At 41.5% G+C, this 16,489-nt stretch overlaps 2 protein-coding genes across 22 annotated transcripts in view; both read right to left on the bottom strand.

The window, feature by feature from the left end:
* CADPS (calcium dependent secretion activator) overlaps nt 1-16,489 on the bottom strand; it is a 453,285-nt gene that overhangs the window by 288,751 nt on the left and 148,045 nt on the right. The window lies entirely within an intron of this gene.
* On the bottom strand, nt 9,797-14,979 carry LOC148115563 (uncharacterized). Its single transcript, XM_087888236.1, has 2 exons — nt 13,832-14,979; nt 9,797-9,829 (listed from the first exon to the last, which is right to left on the bottom strand). Exons 1-2 carry the CDS (start codon nt 14,762-14,764, stop codon nt 9,797-9,799), a joined length of 966 nt encoding a protein of 321 aa, XP_087744362.1. The 5' UTR covers nt 14,765-14,979.

Below are 16,489 nucleotides of genomic sequence, written 5' to 3'. Positions count from 1 at the left end.
TGACAAAGAAGAGGAAAAAAAAACAAGACACCTTAGCTTTAAATTGAGAAGCCACGAAGCCTCCCAACTGGTTGGTTGGTTAGAACCGATCCACTCCTTGTAAACCGGTCGGTGGTGGTAGATTGGCAATTGAGGCCAAGCTGCTTGAAAGCGGTTTCCGATGCTCTCAGTGGTAGCAGAGTGGCAAAAAACTGTTTAAATTCTTGCCACGGTGCTTCAAAGTGCCGCCCTACAGCTGATCAGCGGTAAAAGGCAGTGTGGTGGTAGACCAGTGCGCTCCAAAAACAAATGGGTAGACCGGTGCACTTCAAAAACAAAAAGGTAGACCGGAATGCTCCAAAAACAAATGGGTAGACCAGTACGGCTGTACAAGCAGTTAAAAGCTTGGTAGACCAGTACCTCTGCTAAATCCTAAAGAATTGTTTGTCACCTGACCATCAAACCACACCCATATAAGCCACGCCCACAGAACCGGTAGTAAAAATTTTTAGAACCCACCCATGGAGCAGTGCATATAGATGCAGATGGAGAATTGTACTTCAGGATGTCACCAACAAAAAAAAGTCAGAAGTAGATCATAGTTATTAATATTTTTTTTAAATAGAAAAGGGGCCACTTAAAATGAAGAAAGGGAAGCTGCAGGGCTTTTCAGAAATATTAATTTAAAATGAAAATATCCGTTTGCTAGGAAACGAAATAAAAGATTGCCACCGTTTAAAAGTATCTGTTAAATTTCTAAGCTCTTGATAGTTTAGAGGCAGAGATGATTGGTTTGAAAAAAGGTGCCTTCTGCAGGAAGACCTTGCTTCTGACAACAACATGATTTTGAAGGAGCATTTGAAGAAAACGGATAGTCCACAGAATTTTAAACATAGAAGAGAAAGAACATTCCATAGATTAGCCGTGCAAATTGTCCTGCTCCACAAAATAGCTGAAGTAATTCATGCCACAGTGAAGGTTCCCTGAAAGAATTGACAGTGAAAAGTTACAAATAACTTGAAAAGAATCACATTATGAGCCAAAGCAATTAGAGGGGAAAGCAGAAACCCTCCAAGATCAGTAGCGTAAAAGAGGAAAAATAGCTTCCCAATCTGAAATATGGAAACCAGTCATATCATGAACATAAGCAAAATACCACCATCTGTTTTATTTTTTGTCTGCATACTATCAGGCTACTTAAAAAAAGGAAGTGAATATTCATTTAATGCAAATTTAACAAGCTGTACTTCTGGATATAACTTGAAATACAGAGAAATGAATATGTTGTCTTTCTGTAGAAGGTATAAATAATGAAAAAACAAAATAATGTGTGGTTCTTTGGTGCTGCTGCTTGTATTCAGCATTGCTTATAAATGCAGATTAGGATAACTTTTGTATATATTCTATCTATCTATCTATCTATCTATCTATCTATCTATCTATCTATCTATCTCTCAATCATCTATATCTATCTATCTATCTATCTATCTATCTATCTATCTATCTATCTATCTCTCAATCATCTATATTTATCTATCTATCTATCTTCTATCTATCTCTCAATCATCTATATATATCTAGCTATCTTCTATCTATCTCTCAATCATCTATATCTCTATCTATCTATCTATCTATCTATCTATCTATCTATCTATCTATCTATCTATCTATCTATCATCTCTCAATCATCTATATCTATCTATTTATCTCTCAATCATATCTATCTATCTATCTATCTCTCAATCATCTATATCTATCTATCTATCTATCTGTCTGTCTGTCTGTCTGTCTGTCTGTCTGTCTGTCTATCTATCTTCTATCTATCTCTCAATCATCTATATCTATCTATTTATCTATCTATCTATCAATCATCTATATCTATCTATCTATCTATCTATCTATCTATCTATCTATCTATCTATCTATCATCTCTCAATCATCTATATCTATCTATCTATCTATCTCTCAATCATATCTATCTATCTAAAGCTATCTATCTATCTTCTATCTCTCAATCATCTATCTATCTATCTATCTATCTATCTGTCTGTCTGTCTGTCTGTCTGTCTGTCTCTCAATCATCTACACCTATCTATCATCTATCTATCTAAAAATTTGAAAGTTTTACAAATAAGAATAAAAAGCAATAAATACAGTGTAAAAAAGAAAAAATGGAAGAAATAAAAAATTAAGCTGAAGTGCAAAAAGAAAAAGAAAATAAGATAGAGAAAAAACAAAAGAAAGAAAAAAGATATAAAGAACTGACTATACTCTTTCAATAATCTATCCTATCTAATCATCAACACCAGATCAGTACAATTTTAATTCATATTTTCCTTCATGGCCACTGCTTTATCATGTATATACCCTTAAAAGTCTATCCATATGTTGAAACGTGTGGGGGGAAGTCCCTCAGCAGATGCTACAGGAAAACTACACATAAACACTAGTACATTAAAAAAAAAACCTCAGCAAACTTAAATGAAGCCATTAAAATAAGTTTAATGGACCATACTTTTGATATTCACATTAGTTTAGTTATGCTTGACTCATTTTCACAGGAGCGATTGATCAGCTACTGTTGGGAAAGTTAGCCTTATGCTATATCAATTTTTTTGTGGCTTAATGGAAAAACTAAGTGCTCTAAATTTAATTAGAAGAGCCGAAATTATTTTACCTTTGTTCTCAAAGTATGACTTACTCAGAAATTGATTGATAATCATATATATCTGATATATATATCATATATATATTTATATATTTCTGATATATATATATATGTGTGTGTGTGTGTGTGTGTGTGTGTGTGTGTGTGTGTGTTTTCTGAGGTTTTCGCGGGTGTTTGTATGTAGGTCTTTGTTATTCGGGTTTTCTCCTGCATAAAATTGGAGGTTTCTTGGCAACGTTTCGATGAAGTCTCATTCGTCACTTATATATATATATAAGTGTCTTTTGGCACATGTTTGTCCTACTCATATGAAAATGTATTGATAGATTACATGAATAGAAATATATTTCAAAATTCATGAACAAATTTCTCTGTGGTTGGAATTCTAATATGTCTAATTCTAAGACATATATATATGTCTTTTTCTTTTTCGTAGGCTTTTATGTGCATATTCTTTCTAGCCAGGTTTTACCTACGTAAACTAAGTTGTTCAAAATCATGTGAAGTATTAGTACTTTATAAATCCTTATAAACTGCATCCAGTTTTGGTCACCACATTAGAAAAAAGATGTTGAGACTTTTGGAAAAAGTGCAAAGAAGAGCAACTAAAATGATTAAGGGCTTGGAGACTAAAACATATGAAGAACAGTTGCAGGAATTGGGTATGGCCAGTCTAGAGAAAAGAAGGACTAGGGGTGACATGATAGCAGTATCCCATTATTTGAGGGGCTGCCACAGAGAAGATGGGGTCAGCTTGTTTTCCAAAGCACCAGAAGACAAAACAAGAAACAATGGATGGAAACTAATCAAGGAGAAAAGCAAAGGTGAAATTTTCTAACAATGAGGACAATTAACCAATGGAACAACTTGCTTTCAGAAGTTGTAGGGGCTTCATCATTGGAGGTTTTTAAGAAAAAAATGGACCTGTCTGAAATAGTATAGGGTCTCCTGCTTGAGCAGGTGTCAGACTAGAAGACTTCCAAGGTCCTTCCAGCTCTATTCTGATTGATTGATTGATTGAATGCATGTTTTGTCTTTTCTCCCTTGTACCTCCTTGTACGCCCATCGATGGCATGTCAATATGCATTTAACAGAACATAATGCAATGTGTTAAGTGGATACATGTAATTAAAATGCTGTGGAAAGCGAAAAACTTGGCTCAGGCTTTCTCAATGTTTTGATATACATACTTGCTCATTTCTTGTGTGTACATTTGTATGATACATTGCAGAGTTTACTGCAAATCCCTGCTGGATTTTTGACATATAGCTGGTAAAAGTAGATCATTTAAGTTAGCTGTTACTCGGCAATTAAACGAAGGGTTTCAGGGGTTTTTCACTGGAGATGAAAGCCCGCATTGCACAATATACTACAAAGGAAATATAAATGCAAAGGGAGATTAAAAAATGAATTGGCAAATGTCCAGCTTGGCAATACAATGGGCAGCGTAAGGGACTTGAATTCTCTTGTATTTCATTTCCTTTGATGTCTGAATGGTAGGAAGGATATACAAGAAAGGCCCTGTCTCTATCTTGAGCAGATAAACAGCTTTTGGGAGATACTGATTGATTTCAATTACAGAAAATAAGTTTTATTTTTATGTGGGGGGTGGGAATAGCTTACATGAACTTGAAGTTTATCAGGTGTTCGCTTTCAGGTTTCATCAACTGCAATTCCACATTCTATTATTCTTATCCAGATTTCTCCTACAGTTGCCCTTCAAAAGTGTGGAGCTACAGATTCCATTAGTCACAGCCGTCACAATTGTAACCTGTGCTGGCTGCGGTGATCAAAGTTATAGTCCAACACCCCTGAAGTGCGTGAGATTAGAGGAAACGTTTACTAAAGCAGCTAAATGTTTTATTAAATGCCCTAAAAGCTGGATTTTTAGCTAAGCTAAAAAAAGTAACAATTTTCTTAAATGGAGCTCAGCTTCTGGTGATTACATGGATGCAGCCCAACACTGTTTTTAAATAAGCGACTACAAATTAAATCTAAGATGTGGCTGATCAAAGCTCATCCTGAGAAAAATGCCATTGTTTATTATATCTGATGCAGCATCTGTTCTTTTTTTAATCAAATGATCATTTTGGAATTTTAGAAGCTATTTCTTGCTGCTAGTGGAGCAGGAAGGGCTCCTTCTTTGCAGGAACATCATACAGGAATACAGGCAATCATTGATTTACATCCACAATTGGGTCTAGAAGTTCTGTCACTCAGCAAGGTGGTCGTTAAATGGGGTTGCGTCCAATTTTGTGACCCTTGCTGCCATGGTTGTTTAGAGAATCATTGTGGTTGTTAAGAGAATCATAGAGTCAGTAAGTGAATCCGGCTTCCCCCGTTGACTTTGCTTGTTGGAAGCTGGCTGGGAAAGTCGCAAATGACAATCATATGATCCCGGGATGTTGTAAATTCATGCTGATTGCTAAGCAGTCAAATTTTGATCATGTGATCATGGGGATGCTGCGAGAGTCCTAAAAGCCAGGACCGGTTGTAAGTCACTTTTCTCAGTGCTGCTCTAACTTTGAACAGCCACTAAATGAATAGCAATAGCAATAGCACTTAGACTTATATACCGCTTCACAGTACTTTAATGCCCTCTCTGAGCGGTTTACAGAGTCAGCCTATTGCCCCCAACAATCTTGGTCCTCATTTTACCCACCTCGGAGGGATGGAAGGCTGAGTCAACCTTGAGCCTGGTGAGATTCGAACTGCCAAACTGCAGGCAGCCGGCAGTCAGCAGAAATAGCCTGCAGTAGGGCATTTTAACCACTGTGCCACCATGGCTCACCACGGTCACAAGTCGAGGACTAACTGAATTCTTTGAGATTAATGTCCAAATCTCGGGGGCCATTTTGCAAGTTTTTGCAAAACATTTTGCAAGATCATAAGTCACTTTGTTCAATGCTGTCATAACTTCCGATGATCACTAGATGAATGGTTGAAAGTCAAGGACTACCTGTTATTTCAGAAGGAAGTATTAATATTTCATATGCTGATAACTTCAGAGTGCACTTCTCTTTTTTTTAAAAAAAATCCTATTTATATAAAAAAACCATATCATGAAAATTAACATTTAGGTGTATGTTTCATGATTGCAGAGGTATGCAGCTGCAGAGTTTAATAAAAATACAAGGAAGGCTCATAGCAGAAATAAGATTTATTCTATTTATCTAGCTTTCCAACTCATGCAATTCCATCTCTAGGCAGCTGGTACATCAAATTTTTGCATTAGTCACATTAGTCTTTTTTTCCCTATCAAATTCTAGGTCTAAGACAGTCATATGTACGGGTCTGGATGGGGAGAAATAGGCTCAGACTCAACCCTTCCAAGACCGAGTGGCTGTGGCTTCCAGCGTCCCGATATAGTCAGCTGGTGCCATCGCTGACTATTGGGGGTGAATCTCTGCCCCCCACAGAGAGGGCTCGCAATCTGGGCGTCCTCCTGGACGCATGGCTGTCTTTAGAAGAGCATATGACGGCCATGGCCAGGGGGGCTTTTTATCAGGTTCGCCTGATTCGCCAGTTGCAGCCCTTTCTGGACCGGGATGCCCTACGCACGGTCACTCATGCCCTTGTCACCTCCTGGCTGGACTATTGTAATGCTCTCTACATGGGGCTCCCATTGAAGAGCACTCGGAGGCTCCAACTGGTCCAGAATGTGGCCATACAGGTGCTTATGGGTGCAACTCATTGTGCCCACGTGACACCCCTCCTGCGCAAGCTGCACTGGCTTCCAGTGATCTTCCGGGTGCGATTCAAGGTGCTGGTTACCACCTTTAAAGCGCTCCATGGCATAGGACCCAGGTACCTTCAAGACCAACTTCTGCCACCAATAGCCTCCCACCGGCCAGTCCGCTCCCACAGAGAGGGTCTCCTCAGGGTGCCATCAGCCAAGTTATGTTGGCTGGCGACACCCAGGGGGAGGGCCTTCTCTGTGGGAGCCCCTGCCCTGTGGAATGAACTGCCCCCGGAAATGCGTAAGATCTCTGACCTCCGTGTATTTTGCTGTGTCCTCAAGACCCTGCTGTTCCGCCAGGCTGGGCTATCAATGTAATGGTTTTAAATTAGGTGTTTTAAATTTTAGGGGTTTTAAATTTGAGCCGAAACTATTTAAATAATTTTAATTATTTTTAATTGATGTTTGTCTTTGTGCTTTTAATAGGCTGTACACCGCCCTGAGTCCTCCGGGAGAAGGGCGGTATAGAAATAAAATTATAATATATAATAATAATAGGAGAGTCATTTTTCTTTATCATCTATTTAACATTCAGGATGAAATTATTCAAAAGTCTTTAGCATCCATGCTGGAGGAACAGTGACTGTTTACTTTTAGCCCTCTGAAACTTGCAGAAGTAATTACAGTTCTCCAGAAGGACTCCAAGCTGTTGCTTTGGTTACTATGGCAATAAATGCTGATTTTCCCAAAAATATATGATTGTGCTTTATAGTCTTTACAACTATGGCAATTTTTACAGGCATTTCAATCAAAACATCAGTATTATAGGAAGCACTTATGCAATAATCTTGCTTGGCTTAACCACAAAAACGCAATAGTTGTGTTGCTTTGGGCCAAGGGTGTGTTTAGTTTAGCACTCTGCTTCCCATCGTGGCAATGTTTCCAGACAACGTACAGGTGGATCGTTAAGGAAATTGCTTTCTTTTACTGATTTTATTACAGTGATTTGAAAGCGTACTTTCTCTGCAATTGGGAATTCTATTTTCTCATCTTGGCTCCAAGGTGTTGATACTATTCTTTCTTTCTTTCTTTCTTTTTTGTCTTGTCTGATCTTGTCAACTTCATTGGGTGAATCTGAGTTCAAGAGAGCAAAATTCTGCTCTGATCTGACAATATCAAACTGAAAGTGATGGGCAACACAATAAAAAAAAAGACATGGTGTCTAGTTAGATCTGTAAGGGAGACGGTAAAATGAAAACAAAACAAAACAAAATAGAAAAAAGAATTACTTTGGGCCCAGGATTAAGGCACCAGGCTAGAAAGCAAGAGACCATGAGTTCAAGTCCCACCTTAAGGCATGAAAGCCAGTTGGGTGACTTTGGGCCAGTCACTCATTCTCTCTCAGGGTTGTTGTTGTGGGAAATAGAGAAGGAGGAAGTTGTGTTGGATATATTTTGTTGCCTTGAGTTATTTGTAAAAATAATAAAGGCAAGATACAAAAAAATAAAATATAAATAAAGCTAAGATCTACCTAGGGATGTGGAGGCTCAGTGGCTAAAACGCTGAGCTTGTCGATCGAAAGGTCGGCAGTTCAGCGGGTCAAATCCCTAGTACCGCGTAATGTGGTGAGCTCCTGTTACTTGTCCCAGCTTCTGCAAACCTAGCAGTTCGAAAGCACGTAAAAAATGCAAATAGGGACCACTTTTGGTGGAAAGGTAACAGCGTTCTGTGCGCCTTAATCATGCCAGCCACATGACCATGGAGACATCTTCTGACAGTGCTGGCTCTTCGGCTTTGAAACAGAGATGAGCACAGCCCCCTAGAGTCAGGAACGACTAGCACATATGTTCAAGATAAACCTTTATCTTTACCTTTACCTTAAGATCTACCTATACTAAAGTCAAGCTGTAGTTGCATTGCATATTGTCTGTTTAAACTAATTCACAGTTACATATTACTGTTTTAGTATTTCAACCATTTGAAAAGTTTGGAAGATAAAATGAAGAACGTACTGGGGTCCTGGAGACCAGTCATGTGGGTTTTTGTCCTTCTGTCTTTAGATCAGCTTTTACTTTGGATGCAAGGAATCAAAAATCAGTGAATATCTACATAAGGCTTAATGGTGGGTTTCAATTTTTTTTACTACCAGTTCTGTGGGTGTGGCTTGGTGGGTGTGGCATGGCTTGGTAGGTGTGGCTTGGTGGGCATGGCAGGGAAAGGATACTGTAAAGTTTCCATACCCTCCCCACTCCAGAGGAAGATTACTGCAAAATCCCCATTTCCTCCAGATCAGCTGGGACTCGGGAGGCAGAGAATAGATAGGGGCAGGGCCAGTCAGAGGTACTATTTACCAGTTCTCCGAACTACTCAAAATTTCTGCCACCAGTTCTCCAGAACTGGTCAGAACTTGCTGAAAGCCACTTCTGATAAGGCTCTCTGAGGCATAAAACACACATATTTTACTTTTAACTCCTCAGCTCCTTTGCACCCTGTATTAAATAAGATCAAGAATACTAAGCAGATAAATGTGGGTCACTAAATACATTCATTGTCTCTTTTCATCCAATGCACCTTCTACAAACCTTTTTACTTAGTCATACTCTGCCTAATACAATAGACAATAGACAATAGACTTGATTAATACTATTTTTCTGTATTTTTTGTTACTGTAAACTTTGACCTTCTGGCTTCCATTGCAAAATCTCTGCTGATGAGAATATTAGCAAATGACTGTCTAAACAGCTATATTTTCTGACCCATGCATGCATGGCCTCTAAAGAAAATGTTTTAACAGCTTTTAATGCTTGTAACAGTTCACACAAACTAACCCAGCAACAATCAGTAACCTATGGTAACCATGCAAAATGATCATTTCACACAGCATTTGCTGGAAGTGTCACGGACAATTCCAGATTTGCAAGAACAAGACAATATCGGGGCATAAAAAATTCAGGTGGGCTCTACAGTATCCTTGAATGTTGAGTTTGGTGCTCAAATGGATTTGTAGCAGGCATACTATCTGGATAATTGCACCTCGATAATTGATTTTGGAGTATTGTTACAGAAGCAGCATCTTTGTTTAAAGTATGCGCTTGCATATATGGGAATTTGACACAGCACATTGACATTTCTGTTTTTGTTATGAGTGTGCTTCTTTTTCATCAAGGACCATCAGTGGACTTTAGCTTAGGATAAGCAGTAATGGGCCACTACTAGTAAGGTCTACTAGACTTTAAAAAATTATAACAAATTCATACAGGTTGAAGGTGCGTAATTCAATTATAACTCTAGTTTTCAAGCAGAAAGATATAATTCAGCTGCTTTTGGTGCCTGCTACCCAAGATCTTTTTAAAATTTTCCTTCCTTCCTTCCTTCCTTCCTTCCTTCCTTCCTTCCTTCCTTCCTTCCTTCCTTCCCTCCCTCCCTCCCTCCCTCCCTCCCTCCCTCCCTTTAAGTTGACTCCGGGTGGCTTATTCCTGTTTCTGCTCATTTTGTTCTCCACACTGTTGGAAGAAATATCCATCTGGTTTTCAGTTTCAAGCCTAGAGAATGACACTGGAAACATGGAGGCTGATTGGAAAGATGGTTTAATGGTGAAGCAGAACCACCAAGCACATAGTTCTGGGCAGCTGACCACAAAGAGTTGAGAGTGAGGGATGTATATACCTTCTCTTGGGCTTTGCACTTGAGCTTCCTGTTCCTGTGCAAGAACATGTACTCTATTGGTTGTTGTCAGACTCTCATGGGGCCATGTGGGGTCATGTTTGGTTGAAGTTTTCTGGGTGATGCAATGTCCTTAGGAGATTGTGCAATGCAGTAAACTCTGCTGCTAAATAATCTTATTTGGAGGGTCATGTCCATCACCCTGGAGCTGAAGGTCTTTTGTCTTGTAGATAGGTCCAGTCCTGCTGGGGCTATTAAGAAAGACTTGGAGGCTGCTTTCTGTCTTTAAAAACATGTGTCTCCTTTAGGGAAATATAATATTCTGGCTTTTTAAAATATTTGTCAAAATATTTCATTCTTCTAGGAAGGATGTAGCTTCCCACAATACCAAGTTTTGCAATAGAAAAATGTGTAGCACGTGTTCCTTAAATTCATAACCTTTTGTGTTCCTGCTCCCAAGCATTGGTTACTATTCATAAGAATCAGGAAACCAGCAATGCAATAATGGCACATCACATGTGTTGCTCTGGAGTGCACTGCAGGACAAGAGGAGGAGCAGGGGATTTGGGACTGTCGTTCAGTGAAATATACACTTCAACAGATGGCAGAGCCATCAACAACAAAGAGCAGGAATGCATTCCAATCATGTCTCGGACTAATGAATCTTTGGGGTGAATCAACAGGAAAATTTATATCTCCTCTTCTCCATACTCTTTCAAATGTGTGAATCTTTTGGTCAAAGAAATAAAATAAGGGGGGAAAATATCATTGATGCTTCAACAGCTAAATGTTTTAATTGGTCTCCAGTTTCTGCATCTGCATCTGCATCTGATTTATGTCCCATTTCTGAACATTATTCTGAGGCTCATTAGAAAAATGCAGAAGCTGCTGTTCCTAGGCTCTTTATGCTGTTGTCCAAACAAAAATCCCAAGGTGTATTAAATAGCTTAAGGCTGTATTAAGAGTTTCTTTTCCCTTGCTTCAGTCTCTTAAGTGTACCCCCTTGTACTTCGTAGAAGAAAGCTGTGGGATCTACACAGCTGAGCACAGTGTAATAGCAACTTATAGTGGCTGGAATATTCCTATACAATATGAATATAAATTACATCTGACAAGCAACATCAGATGTATTCTCAACTTCATTGATTCTTTGATACAGAGTCTACAACTGAATCCAAATAATTGACAGTCAAATTAATTATCTTTCACTAAGTGGGACAGGTTTTCTATGGTTTTAATTTTCAGCCAAAAATTATCTATTATGTGCCAGTTGGAAGATAGGAGCCAAGGTGATGCAATGGTTAAACTGCAGTACTGCAGGCTACTCCTGCTGACTGCCAGCTGCCTGTAATTTGGCAGTTCGAATCTCACCAGGCTCAAGGTTGACTCAGCCCTCCATCCTCCTGAGGTTGGTAAAATGAGGACCCAGATTATTGGGGGCAATATGCTGACTCTGTAAACCGCTTAGAGAGGGCTGTAAAGCACTGTGAAGCGGTATATAAGTCTAAGTGCTATTGATATCCTGAAGATCTAGGGAGGCATTCACATTGTTTAAGTGATGCTATGTCCAAAGGAAGGGGACACGGTGGCCTAGCGGTTAAGATGCTGGACTGTCATCTGGAAGTCTGGCAGTTGGACACGCAAGCACTACATGACAGGGTGAGCTCCCATTCCTGCTTCAGCTCCTGTCCACCTAGCAGTTCAAAGCAAAAGTAAATAGATAAATAGGTACCACTTTCAGTGGGAATGTAACAGTGTACGTGTGCCTTGGTGTTTAGTCATGCTGGCCACATGACCACAAAAGTGTATTTGACCAACGCTGGCTCCCTCAGTTAAGAAATTGAGATGAGCATCCCCCCTCAGAGTCAGATGTGACTGGGCAGGGGAAACCTTTATCTATTTTTTTTTTAATGTCCAAAGGACATCTCCACTGAAACCTGCAAATATTTACCTGTCTACTGATGCTATTTATTTATTTATTTATTTATTTATTTATTTATTTATTTATTTATTATTTAAATTTGTATACCGCCCTTCTCCCGAAGGACTCAGGGCGGTGCCCAGCCAAAATTAAAATACATACAATACAAAATTTAAAATAATTTAAAAGCAGAATTAAATCGAATTGGCTTCCCAAAACATTAAAACCCATTACCCTTAAAATAACCCATTAAAATTTTAAGCCAGCCCAGCTTGCTGAAATAGGAAGGTCTTCAAAGCTTGACGGAAGGTCCGGAGGTCCGGGATTAGTCGTATTCCTGGGGGTAGCTCGTTCCAGAGGGCGGGTGCTGCCACAGAGAAGGCTCTCCCCCTGGGGGTCGTCAGTCGACATTGCTTGACCGACGGCACCCTAAGGAGGCCCTCTCTGTGGGACCGAATTGGCCGGTGGGAGGTTATCGGTGGCAGAAGGTGGTCTCACAAATAACTGGGCCCTAAGCCATGGAGCGCTTTAAAGGTGAGAACCAATACCTTGAAGCGCACCCGGAAGACCACCGGAAGCCAGTGCAGCTCGTGCAGGCAAGGTGTCACATGGGAGCGCCATGTCACCCCCATAATTACCCGTGCGGCCGCGTTCTGGACCAGCTGGAGCTTCCGAGTGCTCCTCAAGGGGAGCCCCATGTAGAGAGCATTGCAGTAGTCCAGGCGAGAGGTGACGAGGGCATGAGTGACCTTGCATAGGGAGTCCGATCCAGAAAGGGACGCAACTGGCGTATCAGGCAAACCTGATAAAAAGCCCCCCTGGCCATGGCCGTTATATGCTCTTCTAAAGACAGCCGTGCATCCAGGAGGATGCCCAAGTTGCGAGCCCTCTCCGTGGGGGCCAATGACTCGCCCCCAATAGCCAGAGATGGCACCAGCTGGCTATATCGGGACGCCGGCATCCACAGCCACTCGGTCTTGGAAGGGTTGAGTCAGAGCCTGTTCCTTCCCATCCAGACCCGCACGGCCTCCAGGCACCGGGACATCACTTCAAGGGCACCCAGCGGCTTCACATAAATGTTGAACAGGAGAGGTGAGAGGACCGACCCTTGCGGCACCCCACAAACAAGGTGCCTTGAGGTCGACCTCTGCCCCCCAGCCAACATGGATGGCGACCGGTTGGAGAGATAAGAGGAGAACCACCGTAGAATGGTGCCTCCCACTCCCAACCCCTCCAGCCGGCGCAGCATGATACCATGGTCGATGGTATCAAAAGCCATTGAGAGATCTAATAGGACCAGGACAGAGGAATATCCCCTGTCCCGAGCCCTCCAGAGATCATCGACCAACGCGACCAATGCCATTTCCATGCTGTACCCAGGCCTGAAGCCGGACTGGAAAGGATCCAGATAGACAGCTTCATCCAGGTACTGTGGGAGCTGTCGCGCAGCCACACTCTCGACAACCTTCGCCACAAAGCGAAGATTGGAGACAGGATGGTAGTTTGCCAAAACAGCCAGATCCAGAGAGGGCTTCTTGAGGAGGGGCCTCACCACTGCCTCTTTCAAGGCAGGAGGTAAGGCGGGACCCTCACTCAGAGAAGCGTTAATAATCCTCTGGAGCCAGCTTCGTGTAACCTCCCGGGTAGCCAGCACCAGCCAGGAGGGACACGGGTCCAATAAACATGTGGTTGCGTTCAATCTCCCCAGCATCCTGACTACGTCCTCGGGAGTCACAGGATCGAACTCCTCCCAGATGACATTCTCAAGACCCGCCTCAGACACATCGCCTGAACCCACCCAGTCAGAGTCCAAGTCATCCCGAATCTGAGCGATTTTATACTGCAGATAACACGCAAAATCCTCAGCACACCCTTGCAAGGGGTCTTCTCACGCTCCCAGATGGAGAAGGGAGCGGGTCACCCTAAACAAGGTGGCTGGGCGATTATCTGCCAACGCGATAAGAGCGGAGAAGTAATTACACTTCGCCGCTTTTATCGCCACTAAGTAGGTCTTGATATAAGACCTCACTAGTGCTCGGTCAGATCCAGAACGACTAGCCCTCCAACTACTCTCTAGGCGTCTTTTCCGGTGCTTCATCTCCCTCAGCTCCTCGGAGAACCAAGGAGCTGGGCCGATTCGGCGCCGGGTCAGAGGCTGCAAAGGCACGACCCGATCTAAAGCACCAGTGGCCGCTCTATCCCAGGCAGCCACCAGGTCTTCCGTCGAGTCGTGAGCCAGAGTCTCAGGAAATGGCCCAAGCTCCATTTGGAACCTATCAGGATCTATCAGGTGCCTGGGGCGGAACCACTTAGTCGGTTCCGCCTCCCTGCAACAGGGTGTGGCAGTCAGAAAGTCAAGTCTAAGGAGAGAATGGTCTGACCATGACAGGGGTTCAATGACTATATCCCCTACATCTAGACCATTCGACCACTGACCAGAGATAAAAACCAAGTCCAGAGTGTGTCCTCCTATATGAGTAGGGCCATGAATTGACTGGGTCAGGTCCATGGCTGTCATGGAAGCCATGAACTCCCGAGCTGTCTCAGACGTCTTCCCGATGGACGGCAGGATGAAATCCCCCATGACCATAAGCCTGGGGATCTCAACCGCCACCCCGACTATGACGCTGAGGAGCTTGGGCAGGGCCGTTGCCACACAGCAGGGAGTCAGGTACGCAATCAGCAAGCCCACCTGCATCCCATGGCCCCACTTCACAAGGAGAGACTCACATCCGGCAATCTGAGGTACAGTGGCCTCCCTAGGATCGAGACCTTCCTTCACAATAACCGCCACTCCTCCACCCCTACCCTGAGCCCTCGGCTGATGAAATGCGCGGAAACCCGGTGGGCACATCTCAACGAGGGGGACTCCCCCCTCCTGGCCCAACCAGGTCTCTGTAATACCCTCCAGGTCCGCTCCCCCCTAATGCTAATGCTTTGTTTTGCTATGATAAATAAACTTCTTAGGGGGTATTTTAAGTTTTAAATTTAAATTATTTTCTCACAAGGTTATTCTATATAGCACTCCAGAAGCAAAGGATTCAGCTACTCTAGATATAATCAGCCAAACCATGCTTTGAACTTAAAAAACAGATTTCAATGGAATTAGAGACCTAGAAAATTCTTTATAAAGATTTAATGCCTTGAATTATTAAAGTTATTTTAATATTACATTAAAAAGCTGATAACATAAAACAGGAAATAGGTACATCATTAAAAAACGGGAAGAATAATGTCTTGTACTAACGATCAATTGTGTGAATTACTATGTTAACAAGTCTTTCCAGTGAGCATCAGAGAACTGAAAAAAACCTCTATTAATGTAGAAAAGAAATAAAAAGGACATTTCTAGAAATCTACTTCGGATAATATCTCTGGTACTTGGTGGTAGTTCAGCATATTTTCTGTCAGTGTGGCATGCCAGGTTCTCATAAACTAGCCTTCAACTGAGGGATTGAGATGTCAGGTATCTGATGGTAAATATCTGTTCTTAACATCGACTTAAAACAATAGCAATAGCACTTAGACTTATATACCGCTTCACAGTGCTTTTTACAGCCCTTTCTAAGCAGTTTACAGAGTCAGCATATTGCCCCCAACAATTTTGGGTCCTCATTTTACCCACCTCAGAAGAATGGAAGGCTGAGTCAACCTTGAGCCTGGTGAGATTTGAACTGCCAAATTGCAGGAAGCCAGCAGCCAGCAGAAGTAGCCTGCAGTACTGCACTCTAACCACTGCGTCACTGCAGCTCCACAATATGTGGTTTTTTCTGTTCTTTATTTCTGATTGAAAACTATGATCCTCAACATTTTAAGATATGATACTATCTTATATACTATCACTTCTTATTTTGGATATGTGTATCACACTATGGGTAGTCCTCGACTTACAACAGGTCATCCAGTGACCGTTCAAAGTTGCAAAGGCACTGAAAAAGTGACTTATAATCAGTTTTCACACTTATGACTGTTGCAGCATCCCCATAGTTGCATGCTCAAAATTCAGAGGCTTAGCAACTGGTTCATATTTATGATGGTTGCAATGTCCTGGGATCATGTGATCAGCTTTTGTGACCTTCTGACAAGGAAAGTCAATTGTGAAGCCAGATTCGCTTTACAACCATGTTACCATGTTAGTAACCATGTTAACAATGTTACTTAATTGTTAAGTAACCACTTAACAATTGCAATGATTCACTTAATAACAATGGCAAGAAAAGTTGTAAAATGGGACAAAACAACTAACAAATGTTTCACTTAGCAACATAAATTTTGAGCTCAATTGGGGCCGTAAGTCAAGGACTACCTGTAATGTCCATCCCTTCAAGCCCATTATGTATGAGAGATAGACATTTCATAGCCAATGCTGCCTTTCTGGTTATTAAAAGGGGAAAAATAAAGGGATAACATCATCATCAAATAATAGGGAAATAATTGCTTTACTTCTTGACTGCAAAGGGTTAAGGTAACAAGCAGTTTTATCCTTTCCTTGGGAAATAAGTCATTCTCAGAAGTAATAAAGAAATAAAATGTAATATTAAAAGACTAGTAATAATACATTTCAACTTTCCCAGTTGAA

This window comes from Pantherophis guttatus, chromosome 2 (assembly GCF_059756535.1).
Source record: "Pantherophis guttatus breed Tessera chromosome 2, ASM5975653v1, whole genome shotgun sequence".
NCBI classification, from domain to species: domain Eukaryota; kingdom Metazoa; phylum Chordata; class Lepidosauria; order Squamata; family Colubridae; genus Pantherophis; species Pantherophis guttatus.
Note: the sequence above shows the minus strand (reverse complement) of the source record. Positions and strands in the feature narration are given on the sequence as shown.

Excerpts from the sequence above, each read along its gene's own strand:
- LOC148115563 (XM_087888236.1), bottom strand. The coding sequence starts at position 14,764 with ATGTGCCCACCGGGTTTCCGCGCATTTCATCAGCCGAGGGCTCAGGGT. Across the intron at positions 9,830-13,831 it reads GCCCAGCCACCTTGTTTAGG|TGTGGAGAACAAAATGAGCA; the intron begins GTGACCCGCTCC and ends TTCTTCCAACAG.